Source organism: Wolffia australiana, chromosome 3 (assembly GCF_029677425.1).
Source record: "Wolffia australiana isolate 7733 chromosome 3, ASM2967742v1".
Taxonomy (NCBI): Eukaryota; Viridiplantae; Streptophyta; class Magnoliopsida; order Alismatales; family Araceae; genus Wolffia; species Wolffia australiana.
In genome coordinates this window covers 23,299,258-23,316,790 of record NC_135837.1, presented here as the reverse complement: position 1 = coordinate 23,316,790, position 17,533 = coordinate 23,299,258, and the positions used below count along the sequence as shown (strand labels likewise).

The 17,533-nt window shown below is 43.5% G+C and overlaps 1 protein-coding gene across 1 annotated transcript; it reads left to right on the top strand.

The window, feature by feature from the left end:
• The first annotated feature begins 5,732 nt into the window (after positions 1-5,732).
• Positions 5,733-8,556, top strand: LOC144701357 (protein NRT1/ PTR FAMILY 5.2-like). The gene is made up of 4 exons (XM_078573154.1): positions 5,733-6,156; positions 6,560-6,777; positions 6,875-7,443; positions 7,538-8,556. Exons 1-4 carry the CDS (start codon positions 6,036-6,038, stop codon positions 8,403-8,405), a joined length of 1,776 nt encoding a protein of 591 aa, XP_078429280.1. The 5' UTR covers positions 5,733-6,035; the 3' UTR covers positions 8,406-8,556.
• The last annotated feature ends 8,977 nt before the right edge of the window (positions 8,557-17,533 follow it).

Sequence of the window (17,533 nt, the reverse complement as noted above, 5' to 3'; positions counted from 1 at the left end):
CAACTGCCATATTTGACTTTTCTCTCTCTTCCCAAAGTCTCTCTTCTCTTCAAATCCTCCCATGATTCACTGATCTTTTCCACATATCCCATCACTCCCAAATCTCCTTCCATCACTCTTTAACCATCCACATTTCATTATTTTTTTTTTCAAAAAAACCACATGTTTTCCCTTGAAAAAGGCTACAACATCATTGTAAGATCACCTTTGTTTCAAATTTATAATTGAGTGATTTTTCTTTGAAGAATAGTGATATTATGTCAAGAATGACAATGAAAGGGACAATTTTGGTATCATCGATCATCACTTATCTTCTACAGCAACTAGTCCCTCTCAATTCACTCTCTGCCTTTCTTCAATATCTCGTTCATTCTCTGTCTATTTCCCTCACCCTCTTCAGCGTTCAAACCTCACCATCATTGACATCTTTCCAAGTCTCACCCTTCTTTCATCCATCCCGCCTCTCATATGTTCCCATCATCTTTTAATCATACTGTTTTATTTATTCATTCTCTCCTCTCATCCCATCTTATCAATTCGTTCACATTCACCCTTTTTTTCCTACACTCTTAACACTATATATGACCTTCTTCTCTCATTATTTCGGTTCATTCACTGCTATCAACATCCTAATCAAACTCACCACTCCCATACCTTCATTTATCCTTTAAAACCCTTCAATGAAGCTACAAACAACATCAATCAAGGCCATTCAACATTATGATTAAAAGAACAACCAATATACTGGATTTCCTCTCCAAGGTACCTTTTGGCACTTTACTTTGAGATAATTGTTTTGTTAATGATAATGTTTTATTTTCTTTGAGTGGTTGTGAGATCTGATTGTTATTTATGTTATGAATAATGATTAGATAATCTTGTACCTTATAATTCCATTAAATTAGGAACCTCTAAAGCATTCTATTGGTTGGTCAGGCATGTACTTAGTTCACAGAGTAAGGTTCCCCACTACATGATTAAATTCACTCAGATCACCTTCAAAGAATAATCTCATAGAACTATGTATTGCATGATATTAATTTATATATGAATGAATACATGTTTTTTTGTCATCAGAGAAAGTAAAAGAGATAGTGGGTGATATTTACAGGATGAGTTCATTGCATTGATTTCTATGTTTCTAAATTATTTTATGACACAAGAATCAATCAGGTTGATTCATGGAACCGGGGTTGATAAAGTTAAACGAGGACACCCTAGTGTTAAGTTTCATGGCTTTGATCAATGGTTCAAAATCAATTGTGCATCAGAATTGCTAATTAAAAATGGATCTTAAATAAAAAAAGATATTTTTTCATATCACTTGGAGTAGAACAACTTTCACAATCACTCGGTTCCTCTAATTAGTTTCTTCTAGATGTTTAGTTGTCAGGCCTCTAGACATATCCTGATGATCTTCCAAACTGGATCTCCTCTTTGTTCTCTCAAATTATGCAAGTAGAATTGTAAGCAGATTTTCTCCCCATCTAGTCTAAAGAGAATCAACACTCGGGAGAATCATGAGGACAAAGGGAGCGGCACTCAATAATGACACACATGGCCGATCTAGAAGTGGGTTCTAGAAGTGGGTGATCTCTCTATTCATTCTCTATGGGGGACAACCTCGTAAAATTCCTCATTATTTTTTTAAGTCCATATGGCCGAAAATATTTCATAAAGTCTCCAAACTTAGAGAATATCTACCCGTGTCTGAAAATCTCATGTGTGTGACTCCCTAGGCCCATTTATCAGTCTCGTAAATAACTGTAATGGTCCAATAAGCTTTACTTTTCAACCTAATTAATTATTTATTCCATTGTATGAAAAATTAATTATAAAAGTTATTTCTAACATTTCAATTTTTTTAATGACACAACAAGATGTGGACAAATGAAAAGAATCCACAGACTTAATTCTATATTCAATGCGCATTTCAAAATTCGAGAAAGTAGATACACATATTAGAATGAAAAAGGGGGATTTAAATCAAAATAACTAAAAATCTCAGCAACCATTCACAATCAATATGTGCATGTCTCCTTTGTGATTCATGGAGAGAGAAAAATATCGATCACAGTGCCACGAATCCAAGCGGAATGATGGCAAAAAATAAGCCATCGATGATTAAATTAAGGAAAAAAGATAAAGACTGAGTTGTAAAAATAGGAAGATCACACTAACCTCCTCATCACATGCCCAACAGGCTGACTAATGTGTTATATGTACAAGTCTTGATAAAAAGTCACTTTTTAAATCCGTTGCTCTTGGAACACAATAACAGACTGAAACAAGATTTTGAATTAGCAAATCACTCTACTAATTTTAATAAGAAACACAATCCAATTGGGCCTTGTTAAAAGGATGTGAGGGAGCTTTGAGATGGTGGGTGGATATAGGAGTTAAATATAAAAGTAACCTTAAAATTTCAACTCAAAACACCTTTTGGACTGTAAGTATCTTTATTTGAACTAAAAGCAATATGAGCCATCTGATTTTATTTACTCTTATTTTCTCTCTCATCTTTTATCCATGTGGTGGATAACCGGCATGGAAAACAAATTTAGGAAGACTGAAAAAACTAAAAAGCTCCCTAGAATATTAAAAAATCAAATTTATATTTTTGACTTATCAAATTGTGTTTCTTAATGATTTTAATGTCAAAAATTCCATAGAAATACCGTAAATTTGGAAAACTTCATAGCTTCATTCCGAGAATAAAAATTTACAAGTATGAAATAAATCCAAATATATATTTTCTGGATGACAAATTATTATATTTACAAATCTAATGTCAGAAAATCCATAAAAATAGCAGAAAATGGGGAAATCAGAATTTCATTTAAAAAACAAATAAAGCACTAGAAATATATAATAAGTAAATATTTATGTACATAGTCTGACTTGAAAACATATTTTTATGATATTAAAGTCTTAACATTGTGTTAAAATACCATTAAATGGATAAAAATCTGAACTTCATCTAAATGCACTAAATCATTTCAAATCTTAATAACATGCATTGAAGAGCATTAAATGAAAATAAACAATAAATAGTTGACATTAATATAAAATTTAGCATGGCATTTGTGATTATCATCCAATTGACACACTTTTCCATCTTTTGTGCTACCATTTTCTTCTTCAAATATCATTACTAATATTAAGTGCATCCCTTGTTTTATATTATTACCAATATAATTTCATCGACACTATATTCAAAACTCAAGTGGAACCTTACAGATCATATTGTCACAGCTCATTTCATCAATAAATCCAATAATCTAGATGGCTATTTCACCAAGGTATGTTGATTCATCGATAATAAATGTTAGAGTTGGATATTTAAAAAATCCATTGGATCTTTAATAAATGAACTGAGTGAACCATATAGTAAAATAACTTTTTTGGAGACATTACATGGAGATATCTGTGCACAACTATTTTTAATTATTTTTGACACCTGAATTTTATAATCTATATTTTTAAATGAAGGGTTCCTTATAATGAAACGTCAGATGTACTTCTCTATGGATTTATACCCACTAGATACTACATGAAGGAATGTTTTTGAAATTTAAATGAGATCCAAGGTTAAAATGGCTCAGCTTTGCCAGAGGCGCTCCATTAAGTTTTTACACATGGATTATCTCTTTCCAATGTTTTTCAATATATATTTTTTCGTTTTAGATGGTGTGAATAATCACAGCCTTACTAAAAAAAGACATGAAATGTTATATCTCAATATAATGCTTGAAATTACTTGTTCAGATGTCATGTTCAGAAAATAAAATGAGGGATATGTGTTAAACTATAACGCTAACCGAAAACCTGAATATATAGATATATTGATCAAGATTATATATTTATATATTCAGGTAAGAAAACCTGTGAAAGCCCCTTCTAAAAATCACCCTTGGACGATCATCGAACTACTCAACTGTACATGGAATTCTGAAATATTCTTGCAAAAATGCCTTTTATGCTAAAAATAATTTAGATTTTCCTGACATTGCATTTTTAAAATTTAGATCGATTAAGTCAGGTGTGTGGTTATGATGGTTATAGACTTATTTTATATCTACTCGCATACTCAGGTCGATTGGTATGCAATTAGATTACTTGAACTCTCTAATTTTGTTATCTGATGGCCTCTACATCGGACTACACATTAACTATTTACCACAAGTAAGATCTGGCCCATCAAAACAGGACTTGACTTTCACTGGCCTTGACCAGTCCAGGACCCAAGTGTTCAAAATGTTGATTGGCTCAAATCATCCAATTAGATGGTGTATACTGTTACATTTGATTCGCACATTTCAATGGCCCATCACCAATTAGATGGTGTATTCCAAAACATTGCTGGTGTTCCAGTCACACGTGAAAGGAAATGGGACATAAATTTCCTCTATTTACTGATTCTGCGACTGGATTCTCTCTCCCTATTGTTAATAATATTATCCTGGCGGTGAATGTTACTCTCCGTCTTCAATGCTCCGGAAAGAGACGCCGAGCTGAAAGAGCAAAGAAAAACCGCGTCGTCCTGTCCCACCGAGTTCGCTTGCGGCCACCGCTTGGGACGAAAGGAAGGACATGGTACGCCGGCCTGCCCAAATCTGGCCAATCTCCGGCGTCACATCACGCCAATACAGTTTTCTTCAAGCTGCCCAACTATCCCTGGCTTTTATTTAAGTCTGAAACTTCGCTATTCGCTAACCTAAACACCCCTTGTATCCGATGTTGACCCTTACCTACTCTTGCCTCCGAGGTAGCCAGGGAAAGAGTATCCATAATATCGTCGCCCGTGTCTTCAATTTCAACGCCGGAACTTACTAGGAAACGAAGGCGCGCATTTCCTGCAGAAGGCCCGCCTAAGTTTGGAACCGCACTCCAACCGATCTCCTTCATTCAATGCAGATAACCTTAATCGTGAACTTTGAGTCAGTCCAATGAAAAGTCTCTACAGTGAGAGCGCACAGTCGTGTCAAAATATTAGAGTGCCGGAATTTACTTGAAGGAAAGACTTGAATTGAATTCATGAAGACGGATTTGCTTACAAGTATCAACGAGGTCTCCCGATTTAATCAGGCCCACCAATATGCTGACATCCTAGTCAAAATTAGTGGGTTGAAGATGGTCTTTCAGTTTTTCGCATTCAATCGTTCGTGACATATCTCGAAGTGATCTGACCCTTTTCTCGCTCCCGCTCCCTTTCTCTCTCTCGCATTTGTATCTTGTCTCGTTCTATCAATATTCTCTCTCTATCCTCTCTCTCTTTTCTCTTCCTACCTATCTTCTCTTTCTCTATCTTCCCTCTCTCTTCGCTCTCTGCCTATCTTCTCTTTCTCTATCTTCCCTCTCTCTTTTCTCTCCCTACCTATCTTCTCTTTCTCTATCTTCCCTCTCTCTTTTCTCTCCCTACCTATCTTCTCTTTCTCTATCTTCCCTCGCTTTTCTCTCTCTGCCTACTTCTCTTTCTCTATCTTCCCTCTCTCTTTTCTCTCTCTACCTATCTTCTCTTTCTCTATCTTCCCTCTCCCTTCTCTCTGTCTGCCTATCTTCTCTTTTTCTATCTTCCCTCTCTCTTTCCTCTCCCTACCTATCTTCTCTTTCTCTATCTTCCCTCTCCCTTCTATCTCTCTCTACCTATCTTCTCTTTCTCTATCTTCCCTCTCCCCTCTAGCTCTCTCTACCTATCTTCTCTTTCTCTATCTTCCCTCTCCCTTCTATCTTTCTCTACCCATCTTCTCTTCCTCTATCTTCCCTCTCTTTTATCTCTTTCTCACTCTCTGTATTCACTCTCTAACGCTTCCACATCCTCTCTCTCTCTCCAGTATTTTTCCACGCAAAGCCCCACGTGAGTTGGACTGAGTTGAAAAGAGACGGGCGGGACGCGTCGGCCATTATTCGGCGAAGAAAGTGACAGAGGGTTGGGAGAGAGAGAGATGCTATAAAACCCAAAAAAGAGAAGTTAGGAGAGCCACCCAGAGAGAGAGTAGAGAAGTTGCATCTGCCGGCGACGCGAGAAGGGAGCCATGGCGGAGATGTTGGAAACCGGCGGGGACGACTACACCAAGGACGGCTCAGTCGATCTGCGCGGCAAACCAGCCCGTAGATCACGGACTGGCGGTTGGTCCGCCTGCTGTTTCGTCGTAGGTAAGCTTCTTCGATGCTTCTTTCCGATATGCATACAGCCCTTTAGATTTTTCCGTCCAAGCTCTCTTTATCCCTCTATCTGTAGCTATCTATCGCCAGTATCGCTCGTTTCCGCTTCTCTTTCCTTCATTCTCTGTCATCGGCCTCCTCCGTTTCAGTCTCTCATTCCATCTCGCTCTCTATCGCTTCTTCTCTCTCTCTCTCTCTCTCTTTCTCTCTCTCTCTCTCTCTATATCATGGCGATACTTCCCCCTCTCTCCCCCCGGCACGCAGCTGTGAACTGCGAAGCATTCAAATTGGGCAGGAGTCACAGAGCAGAGAGCGTGCAGGGCAGGGCAGAATTGAAATAACATCGACTCAGGGGACGGGCATTTATGACCCGCATCTATTATGGTTTGCGCAGCGTACGAAGTTTTCGAGAGGATGGCCTACTACGGCATATCAACCAACCTCGTCATCTATCTCACCAGGAAGCTCCACATGGGCACCGTTGCCTCCTCCAACAACGTCACCAACTGGGTCGGCACCGTCTGGATGACCCCCATTCTCGGCGCCTACGTCGCTGACGCCCACCTCGGCCGCTATCGGACCTTCCTCGTCTCCTCCATCATCTATCTCTCGGTGATTATCTCGTACCGTTGCTGTTCTTTAAGTCCGAGGTCAAGATAGATCAAGACGCTATCCCAGTCAAGAGACTAAATGGTGATTTGAACGACAGGGAATGTGCCTTCTAGTGCTGTCGGTGTCGCTGCCGGCGCTGAAGCCGCCGGCGTGCAGCAACCCGGTAGACCCGGGAAGCTGTCCGAGTGCGTCGCAGCTTCAGCTCGGGGTCTTCTTCTTCGCGCTGTACGTCATCGCCGTGGGCACCGGCGGCACGAAGCCGAACATATCGACCATCGGCGCGGACCAGTTCGACGACTTCGACGCCAAGGAGAGGACCCAGAAGCTGTCCTTCTTCAACTGGTGGATGTTCAGCATCTTCATCGGCACCCTCTTCGCCAACTCCGTCCTCGTCTACATTCAGGACAACGTCGGCTGGACGGTGGGCTATGCTCTGCCCACCGCCGGCCTCCTCTTCGCCATCGCCCTCTTCCTTGCCGGCACCCCGTTCTACAGGCACAGGCTGCCCGCCGGCAGCCCGTTCAAGAGAATGGCCAAGGTCATCGTCGCCGCCGTCAGAAAAGCCCGGGTGCCGCTCCCCGGCGACCCCAAAGAGCTCTACGAGCTCAACGCGGAGTCCTACGCGAAGAAGACCAGCTTCCGCATCGACTCAACTCCATCTTTAAGGTCGGTCTTCTTCGCGCTTGATATTTTCAACAGTCTTCTTCGCGCTTAACGCTCCGTGATGAAAGCTAAATCGCTGACGGCCATTGCTGGACAGGTTGCTGAACAAGGCCGCCGTGAAGACGGGCTCCACGGAGGGTTGGTCGCTGGCCACGGTGACCCAGGTGGAGGAGACGAAGCAAATTCTGCGGATGATCCCTGTTCTGGTCACGACTTTCATTCCCAGCGCCATGCTAGCACAGATTGGCACCCTCTTCATCAAGCAGGGGGTCACTCTAGACCGCAGCATGGGGCCTCACTTCAAAATCCCGCCGGCGAGCCTGACGGCCTTCGTGACTCTGTCCATGCTCATCTCCATCGTCATCTATGACCGCTTCTTCGTCGGATTCATGCGAAGGTGGACGGGTAATCCGAGGGGGATCTCTCTGCTGCAGAGAATGGGCGCCGGCTTCGTCCTGCACATCATAATAATGGTTGTCGCGTCGTTGACGGAGAACAGGAGGCTCGCCGTGGCCCGAGCCAGCGGTGTAGCGGAGAGTGGCGGCGAAGTCCCCCTCACCATCTTCGTTCTCCTGCCACAGTTCGTCCTCATGGGGGTCGCCGACGCGTTCCTTGAGGTAGCGAAGATCGAGTTCTTCTACGACCAGGCGCCGGAGAGTATGAAGAGCTTGGGGACCTCTTGCGCCATGACCACGCTCGGCGTGGGGAATTTCCTTAGCAGTATTCTCCTCTCCAGCGTCGCCAGCATCACCCGCCGGAATGGTCGCCGCGGCTGGATCCTCAACAATCTGAACGTCTCCCATTTGGACTATTACTACGCCTTCTTCGCTGTCCTCAACGTCATCAACTTCGTCTTCTTCCTCGTCGTCTGCAAGTTCTACGAGTACCGGGCTGAGACGTCCGAGTCCGTCGGCATCGTTGCTGGCGACATGAATGAGCCCCACAAGAGAGAGGTTGTTTCTTGATGACTGTCTCTCTCTTTCACTCTGTTTCTACCTCGATCTCTCTCTTCCCCCCATCAGTGTCTCCTCTCACAGTCTCAGTTTCTCTCTTTTCCGTTGTTTTTCTCATGCTTTCTAAGTACTTTCGTTGGTATATCTGGCATCTTTTTATCTAGATTTCAGTCTTCTAATAAGGGTCGGAGGATCAATCGGAAATACCCTGACGGGATTGGATCGGAATTCGATCAAAGCACTATCATGCATGAGTAATCTGATCACATCGAATGATCGATCATGAACCAAGAAATCATGATTGATCAGACCGGTACGATTTTGATGCGATGAGAATGTGCGGGTGTGTACGATTTTTTTTTTTAAAGAGAACAATGTTCTCTCGCTCCCCTCTCTCTATGGAGTTTCTCTCTCTATCGCTCCTCTCTCCCTCTCACTTCTATCGCTCTTCTCTCTCTTTTTTTCTCTCGCTTTTCTCCCAATCTTGTTCCTCTTTCTCCCTCGTTCTCTCTCTCTATCACTCTTCTCTCTCTCTCGCGCTCTTCTCTCTCAGTCTTGTTCCTCTTTCTCCCTCGTTCTCTCTCTCTCTATCACTCTCCCCTCTCTCTCTCTCTTGCGCTCTTCTCTTTCAGTCTTGTTCCTCTTTCTCCCTCGTTCTCTCTCTCTCTATCAGTCTCCTCTCTCTCTCGCGCTCTTCTCTCTCAGTCTTGTTCCTCTTTCTCCCTCGTTCTCTCTCTCTCTATCACTCTCCCCTCTCTCTCTCTCTTGCGCTCTTCTCTCTCAGTCTTGTTCCTCTTTCTCCCTCGTTCTCTCTCTCTGTCAGTCTCCTCTCTCTCTCGCGCTCTTCTCTCAGTCTTGTTCCTCTTTCGGGCAAATACTACGAAACGGTACCAACTCCATGTTTCGTTCAAAAAGTAGCCCGAACTTTTCATTTTGTTCAAAAAATAGCCCGCGCTAAATGGCGTCTTCTTTTTTTTTTTTTGCCAGCGATGTTCGAACAGCTGACGTGGAGTCCACCTGGTAGCCAGGTAGACTCCACGATGGCATCCACGCCAGGTGGACTCCACGTCAGCTGTTTGAACATCGCTGGCCGTTGCCGTCGCTGCCCGTCGCGGGCGGCCACCGCGGGCGCCCCTCTCTGGCCGCCGCCGCCCGTCGCCGCCCGCCCTCTCTCTTTCTCGTTCTCTCCGCCCTCTCTCTTTCTCGTTCTCCCCGACTCTCATCACCTCTCTCTTTCTCGTCCTCTCTCTTTCCGCCCCTCTCTCTCTCTCTCGACCTCTCTCCCCCTCTCCTGCTCCTTCTCTCTCCCTCGCTCTCTCTCCTCTCCGTCTAACCCTCGCTCCCGCGAGTTCTCTCCCTCTCTCATCCCTCTCTCGCGCTCTCTGTCTCTCGCCCCCTCTCGCCCCTCTCTTTCTCGTTCGCTTGGTCTCCCGCGGTCGTTCTCTCAGATCAATGAGAGAGAGATGCACATCGATACCGTAGATTGATAGACTGATAGATAGAGAGAGAGAGATGGGGAGACAAGATATAACAAGAAGTTGAGATAGATGAGAGAGGGATGGAGAGAAGAGACATAACAAGAGATGGAGATAGATGGGAGAGAGAGATGGGGAGCCACGATATAACGAGAGATGGAGGTAGACGAGACGAGACGAGAGGGGATGAGAGACAGAGAGGACGAGAAAGAGAGAGGGGGGGAAAAGAGGGAGAACGAGAAAGAGAGTGGGGATGAGAGACAGAGAGAACGAGAAAGAGAGAGGGGATGAGAGACAGAGAGGGCGAGAAAGAGTTTGGGGGAGAGAACGACCGCGGGAGACCAAGCGAACGAGAAAGAGAGGGGCGAGAGGGGGCGAGAGACAGAGAGCGCGAGAGAACTCGCGCGAGCGAGGGTTAGACGGAGAGGAGAGAGAGCGAGGGAGAGAGAAGGAGCAGGAGAGGGGGAGAGAGGGCGAGAGAGAGAGAGAGAGGGGCGGAAAGAGAGAGGTGATGAGAGTCGGAGAGAACGAGAAAGAGAGGGGCGAGAGACAGAGAGCGCGAGAGAGGGATGAGAGAGGGAGAGAACTCGCGGAAGCGAGGGTTAGACGGAGAGGAGAGAGAGCGAGGGAGAGAGAAGGAGCAGGAGAGGGGGAGAGAGGTCGAGAGAGAGAGAGAGAGGGGCGGAAAGAGAGAGGACGAGAAAGAGTGAGGTGATGACAGTCGGGGAGAACGAGAAAGAGAGAGGGCGGAGAGAACGAGAAAGAGAGAGGGCGGCGGCGGCGGGCGGCGACGGGCGGCGGCGGCCAGAGAGGGGCGCCCGCGGTGGCCGCCCGCGACGGGCAGCGACGGCAACGGCCAGCGATGTTCAAACAGCTGACGTGGAGTCCACCTGGCGTGGATGCCATCGTGGAGTCTACCTGGCTACCAGGTGGACTCCACGTCAGCTGTTCGAACATCGCTGGCAAAAAACAAAAGAAGACGCCAAATGGCGTCTTCTGATTAGCGCGGGCTATTTTTTGAACAAAATGAAAAGTTCGGGCTACTTTTTGAACGAAACATGGAGTTGGTGCCGTTTCGTAGTATTTGCCCTCCTCTTTCTCCCTCGTTCTCTCTCTCTATCACTCTCCTCTCTCTCTCTCGCTCTTCTCTCTCAGTCTTGTTCCTCTTTCTCCATCTTTCTCTCTCGCGCTCTTCTCTCCCTCTTGTACCTCTCTCCCTATTTCTCTCTCTATATCGCTCTTCTTTTTCTCTCTCGCGCTCTTCTCTCTCTCTCTCTCCTTCTTTCTCTCTCCCAGTCTTCTTCTCTCTGCCTCTCGTGCTCCTGACCTCCTGTCACTCTCGCTCTCTCTTTCTCTCTCTATCGCTCTTCTCTCTGCCTCTCGTGCTCCTCTCATTCTCGCTCCCTCCTCTCTCTCCCTATTTCTCTCTATATCGCTCTTCTCTCTGCCTCTCGTGCTCCTCTCATTCTCGCTCCCTCCTCTCTCTCCCTCTTTCTCTCTCTGTCGCTCTCCTCCCCGCCTCTCGTGCTCCTCTCCCTCTCGCTCCCTCCTCTCTCTCCCTCTTTCTCTCTCTATCGCTCTTCTCTCTGCCTCTCGTGCTCCTCTCATTCTCGCTCCCTCCTCTCTCTCCCTCTTTCTCTCTCTATCGCTCTTCTCTCTGCCTCTCGTGCTCCTCTCATTCTCGCTCCCTCCTCTCTCTCCCTCTTTCTCTCTCTATCGCTCTTCTCTCTGCCTCTCGTGCTCCTCTCATTCTCGCTCCCTCCTCTCTCTCCCTCTTTCTTTCTCTATCGCTCGTCTCTCTTCCTCTTTTGCTCCTCTCACTCTTGCTTCCTCCTCTCTCTCTTGTTCCTCTTTCTCTCTCATTCTCCCTCCTCTCTCTCTATTGCTCTTCTCTCTGCCTCTCGTGCTCCTCTGACTCTCGCTCCCTCCTCTCTCCCCCTCTTTCTCTCTCTCTCGCTCTTCTCTCTTCCTCTTTTGCTCCTCTCACTTTTGCTCCCTCCTCTCTCCCCCTCTTTCTGTCTCCCTCTCTCTCTCTATCGCTCTTCTCTCTGCCTCTCGTGCTCCTCTCACTCTCGCTCCCTCCTCTCTCCCTCTTTCTCTCTCTCTTCTCTCTGCCTCTCTTGCTCCCTCCTCTCTCTCTTGTTCCTCTCTCCCTCTCTATCACTCTTCTTTTTCTATCTCGTGCTCTCTCTCTCTCTCTCGTTCCTCTCTCCCTCTTTCTCTCTCTCTCTCCCTAACGCTCTTCTCTCTCTCTCTGCCTCTCGTGCTCCTCTCACTGTCGCTCCCTCCTCTCTCTCCCTCTTTCTCCCTCTTCCCTCTCTCTCTATCGTTCGTCTCTCTCTCCTTCTCACTCTTTCCTCCCTCTCGTGTATCTCAGTCCTCTCTCCCTCTCTCATCCTTTATCGTTTCTCTCTCTCTCGCTCGCTCGCTGGCTCTTCTCTCTCCCCCCTCTCTCCCAATCCTTTGTTCTAGTTTGTGAGAATATGTGGGATGCGTATTTCCCGGAAAAACTAGCACCTAACATTACACAAGTGTTTTGGTGCGTGACCAAAAAATTCGCAGAAGAGTAAAGTTAGTAGTCAGCAGTCCTCAGGCAGATGAGAACACCTTCACAACTAGGGTTTGAGGGTCCGGGTCCGGACCGGTTTTTTGGCATGGACCTAAACCTTACCTGATGTTAGGTCCGATTCTGGTCTGGTCTTGTTCTGTCCTGGTCTGGTCCTTGTCTGAGTCATGTTGACTAGTCAAAGTCAAAATCAAAGTCAAGATGAAAAGTTGGCTATAACTTTTCCTAAAAGAATATGTCATTACAATGTAATTTAGAATGTCCATCTTGGAAAGTAAAAAACTAATCAAGAGGCAATAGTGCAAGACTATTAACAAACATAAAAATAAATAAGAGTACCAAAACAAAGCCAAATAGAACACGGAAAAAAATATTCTTCCAGTATAAAAGATGAAGGAAAAAAGAGAGAACAGGAAAAGGGGAAGATGAAAAAAAGAAGAATAAAAAAGGCGAGAGCAATAAAAAAGGAAGATGAAAATAAAATGAATAAAAGAAGAAGAGAACATGAAGAAAAGAAAGTAAGATGAAAACAAGAAGAATAAAAGGAGAAGAGAAGAAAAAATAAGAAGATAACAAAATGAAAAAAATAGAGAAGAAAAAAGGAGGAAAAGAAGAATAAATGAAGAATAAAAGAAGAAGAAGATAAGAGATAAGAGAAAAACGATGAAGATAAGAAGAGAATAGAAGAATAAAGAAGACCAAAAGTGAAGATAAGAAGAAAGGAAAATGAAAATTAGAAGAAAAGAAGAATAAAGGAGGAAAAGAAGTAATGAAGACCAGAAGAGAAGAAAAAGTAAAACATGAATACAACAAAGAAGAGAAGAACACAGAAAAGAATAGTAAATAGAAGAAGAAAAAGATAAGAGCAAAAGAAATATGAAAAGAAGAAGAGAAGGGGGGGGGGGTGTGGAGGGCGGTGGCGAGTGTTGGGGGGGTGGGTTGGGCAGCGGGGGGGGAAGGGGGGGGGGGGTTCTGGGCAGCGGCGGGGGGGGGGGGGAGTGGGCAGCTGCGAGGGAGGGAGAGGGGGCGCGGCGGCAAGCGCAGGAGGGGGGACGGCGGCGAGCGCGCGGGAGGGGGGACAACGGCAAGCACGCGGGGGTCGGGAGGGGTGGTTTGGGCAACAGGGAGAGTGGGGGGAGGAAGAAGGGAGGGTGGGCAGCAGTGAGAGCAGGGGGGAGGACGGGGGGCGGCAACCTGGTACCTGTCTGGTCTGACCTTCAGACCAAATCCGGACCGACCGGCCGGTCCCCCAAGAAATGGTGTACCACTGGTTCTGGTTCGGTCCGGTCCGGCCGATCACCAGTCCAAAATGTCAAAGCCTACTCACAATGTGTTGATTGGTTGTATTTAACATTTTAACAATGTTGAATTTATATTCGTATAGAGGAAGAAGAGGAAGGAAGACTAGAAACAAGAGAATCAATTATGAGAGCGATTAGAGAAATCAAAGATAAGATGATGGGGGACCATCTCGCCATCAAGATGGAACGACGCCAGAAACCTCACCGAGCCGCACGAGCCGACGCCCGTGAAGCGTCGTTCAAGTACTCCGCATGAAGATGAAGCCGCATCTGTTTTCGTTTATTTATTTTATTATTATTATTGTAATTTAGTCGCCAGATTCTGGACTGGGCCTGTCGTGTTCTGGCCTCGTCCGCTTCGAACATTTATTTTTGTCATTTTGAGAGAACTGCTCGTCTCGAGACGGTTCCCTCCAGTTACGCCCAATTGGGCATGCCCTTGGCCCTATGTAAGAACGGCATGCCCAAGAGGACAGACTAGACTGGAAATTCAGAATCAAGTGAAGTTTAGTTTCTTTGTTCATAGTTTCTTCTATTCATTGGAAGTTAGATAGTTTTTGTAAGATCGTGGGAAGAATTGAAGCCACCACTCCACTATGTGCTCCTCGTGGGTCGTTGCTCTCGCCGTTCATCATCGACGGGGTTGTTCTCGCCATCAAGAATATCCTCCCTGGTGTGATACTCCCACACCTTCTCCTCTCTTTATTCACATCTTCTTGTGGAGCTCCTGACAAGCCTCAAATTGGTATGTAAAATATGTCGTTATTTTTGCTTTTAGACTTATGTAATAAAATTTATAATAACTCTTAATCACTATATACTTTGTATAAGGCAAACAAGGGGTCGACCCACAAGGAGCCACTCTGCAAGAATTGTTATCCTCATTCAAATGATTTAATTCAAGAATGAATTGATTTTGCATTTGATGGGCCTTAATTGTGCTCAATTTTGTTTGTAATTAATCAACATTAAGCAAAAGCTTAATTTTGATCTTAATATTTTCGCTCAAGACACTCTATATAGGATAATTATGATTCTTATATCAGATTAAATAGGATACCAATATTCCAATCAAGATGATTTATGAAGACAATTTTTATGTATTAAAATTGGGAATTATTAATCAAGAAAGGGATTTTTCAAATTTGACTTGAAGATGGACAGATTTTTTGAAGAAATTTTGGATTTAGGTTTTTAAATATTGAACTGAATTTTCAAGCAATCAATTTCTAAAACTAGAGAGAGAAAAGAGATGAATTAACCTAGAGAGAGAAAGTAGAAGAATTTGGAGGAAATTGAATTAAAGATGAAACTCGACCCTAATCTAGAGATCTAAGATGAAAAATGGGATGAAATCTAATGTAGAAATAAGAATTAAGAGTTAAATCTTGAATCAAAATAAAATTGCAATGCTAATCACCATTTAAATCAACTTCAAGGGCATGTACATTTTGCCCATGACTTGGCGTTTTCGAATCGTTCAAGAAGAAGTTCAAACAGTAAAGTAGAAACTTACAACTTAAAATGATGAACCAAGATATGTCAACTTCACAAGCAGCACCTGTGTCCTTCCTGGCCAATTTCTTGGGGGAGAGCTTCCAAAATGAATTTCCACTTCATCCCGAACTCTATTTAAAAATTCAACCGTATGGATTGTAGAAGGTGAAGATACAAACCTACCCTCAAAATTGGGGCGTAATCTGATGACTAGATCTCAAGATATGGCTGTTTTACTAGCGATTAATCATGGCCATTTGATTTATTTTATCTATCCTCCACGCAGATAGAAGTGGCTGTTTCTGATTTGTCGCCTCGTTTACACCACCCTCGGATCGCACGTTGCCACATTTTTACGCGCTGAAATGCGCAATCATAACTGTCAAAAGAGAGATTAAAAATATAACTTTTGCGTGTCAGGGATCGCGCCACGTCGCCATGTGTCTCTTTTGTTTTAATAAATAATAAAAGTAAACTTACCCGTTATTATATGCACGCGGAGTCAGTTGCTGCATGCAATCAATTCATGCAGCTAATCGATTCCACGTACGGGGAATATTCTCGCTTTACAAATGCACACAAAGATCGATTCTCCACATGCATTTATTGCGCGAAAAAGACAATGAAGAAAAAAACAAAACATACCTTTTCCTCGCCGCCCACGCCAGTTGTTCTTTTCGGAATAATGATTTGCTCATTATGGCATCTCCCATTGCGATGCCATAATGAGCCTATAAAAGGCTTATTTTTGGCGCTTCCAATCATTGGCCTTAATTTTTGGGAGATTGACGTGGACCCCAAAAAATTAATTAAAAATCATTTTTTAAAAATACTAAATAAATCATAAAAATATTATTTTAATTCTAAAAATTATTTCTTGGATATATAATGGTCAGAAAATTATAAGAACATATGAAAAAATTCCAGAAAAATTATAAAACCATTAACAACCTCTAGCCAAGTGTTTTATGCCCTGCAAAAAATAATTCTCCAATGCATTGAGTTTAAATGGCATCTAAAAAAGAATAAAAATGAAAAACAATCATAAAATCATAGTACAAGTTATTTATGTCCATATATGTATGATAACTTGCAAATATGGCTTATAAAACACATGTATGTAATGTAATATTCATCAATTTCACATTATAATTTGAAAGTTATCAGCTGCAGATCAATGTCAATCAAGGCCATTCAATATCAGAACAATCAAGCTAATTGGCTCCCATCTATGAGGTACCTTGTGACACCTTACTTTTGAGATAATTGTTGGTTTATGATAAGTGTTAATTTTCTCCAAATGGTTGTTTACTTTAGAATTCTGTATGCTAAACTTTGGTTGATCATTTCACATCTCCTACTTCCATTTAGTTAGGAATAGCATAAGTATTACCAAAGTGTCATTGTTACATCCCTGCTCCATCGATTTAGTCCCCTTATATAGGATTAAACTGAATTTGGGTCACCCTCAAGGGACACTTGATTAATATTATATTGGTGTTAATTTATCAATTTCAAAAATTCTGTTTTTTTGCCTCACATCACTCTCTCTCTCTCTCTCTCTTCAAGAGTCTGAGCTTGAGTAAGATCTATCTAGACTATTAAGAGAGGGTAAAAACAAAGCGTTCACCTTTTAAAAAGTATGGAAAAAACAAGAATTCATCGCAAGAGTTTTGGTTCAATGAATACAGCCTCAATTTTGGTTGGGTATAATCAGATGGCGCTCGTGGGGGGCAAAGAACTGGCCACCACAGGTAAGTAGGAGACGAGCTTGGTAGTCTTGGGCAGAAAGGTTGTTTTTGAGTTAAGTAGTTTCCATCACTACCAACCCTGAGATAGGACTCCAAGACTATCAAGAAGAACTAGAGCCAAAATACTAAGCAAATTTATTGCATCATTTCATTCTCTGACAATCATTTATAGCAGTGAAACCATCACAACCACCAAGCCGAAGCTGGATCTCCCGCCACATGTATATGCCGACTATCTCAACTGGGTCATTTACTCTTGCAGTTATTGACCGTGCTTTGGTTGATAATTCTGCTGTGTCAGAGGTCGGTTAACGTTATACTCTTGAAGGATATATTTGTATTGCCACATGTTAACGAAGTTTTCCCACATCGGTTCATTCACTTACTTTCTGTCTTAGGTGGCAATAGTGAGCAAGCGGTGCAACATTCATTGTACTTCCGTTACTTACAGGTTTTTTGCAGAAGTTCTTCACTAATGATACATGACACACTAGGTGGATGACCAATCATGTCATGATAAAATGTAGAGTAATACTTGATCTCCGTGCAT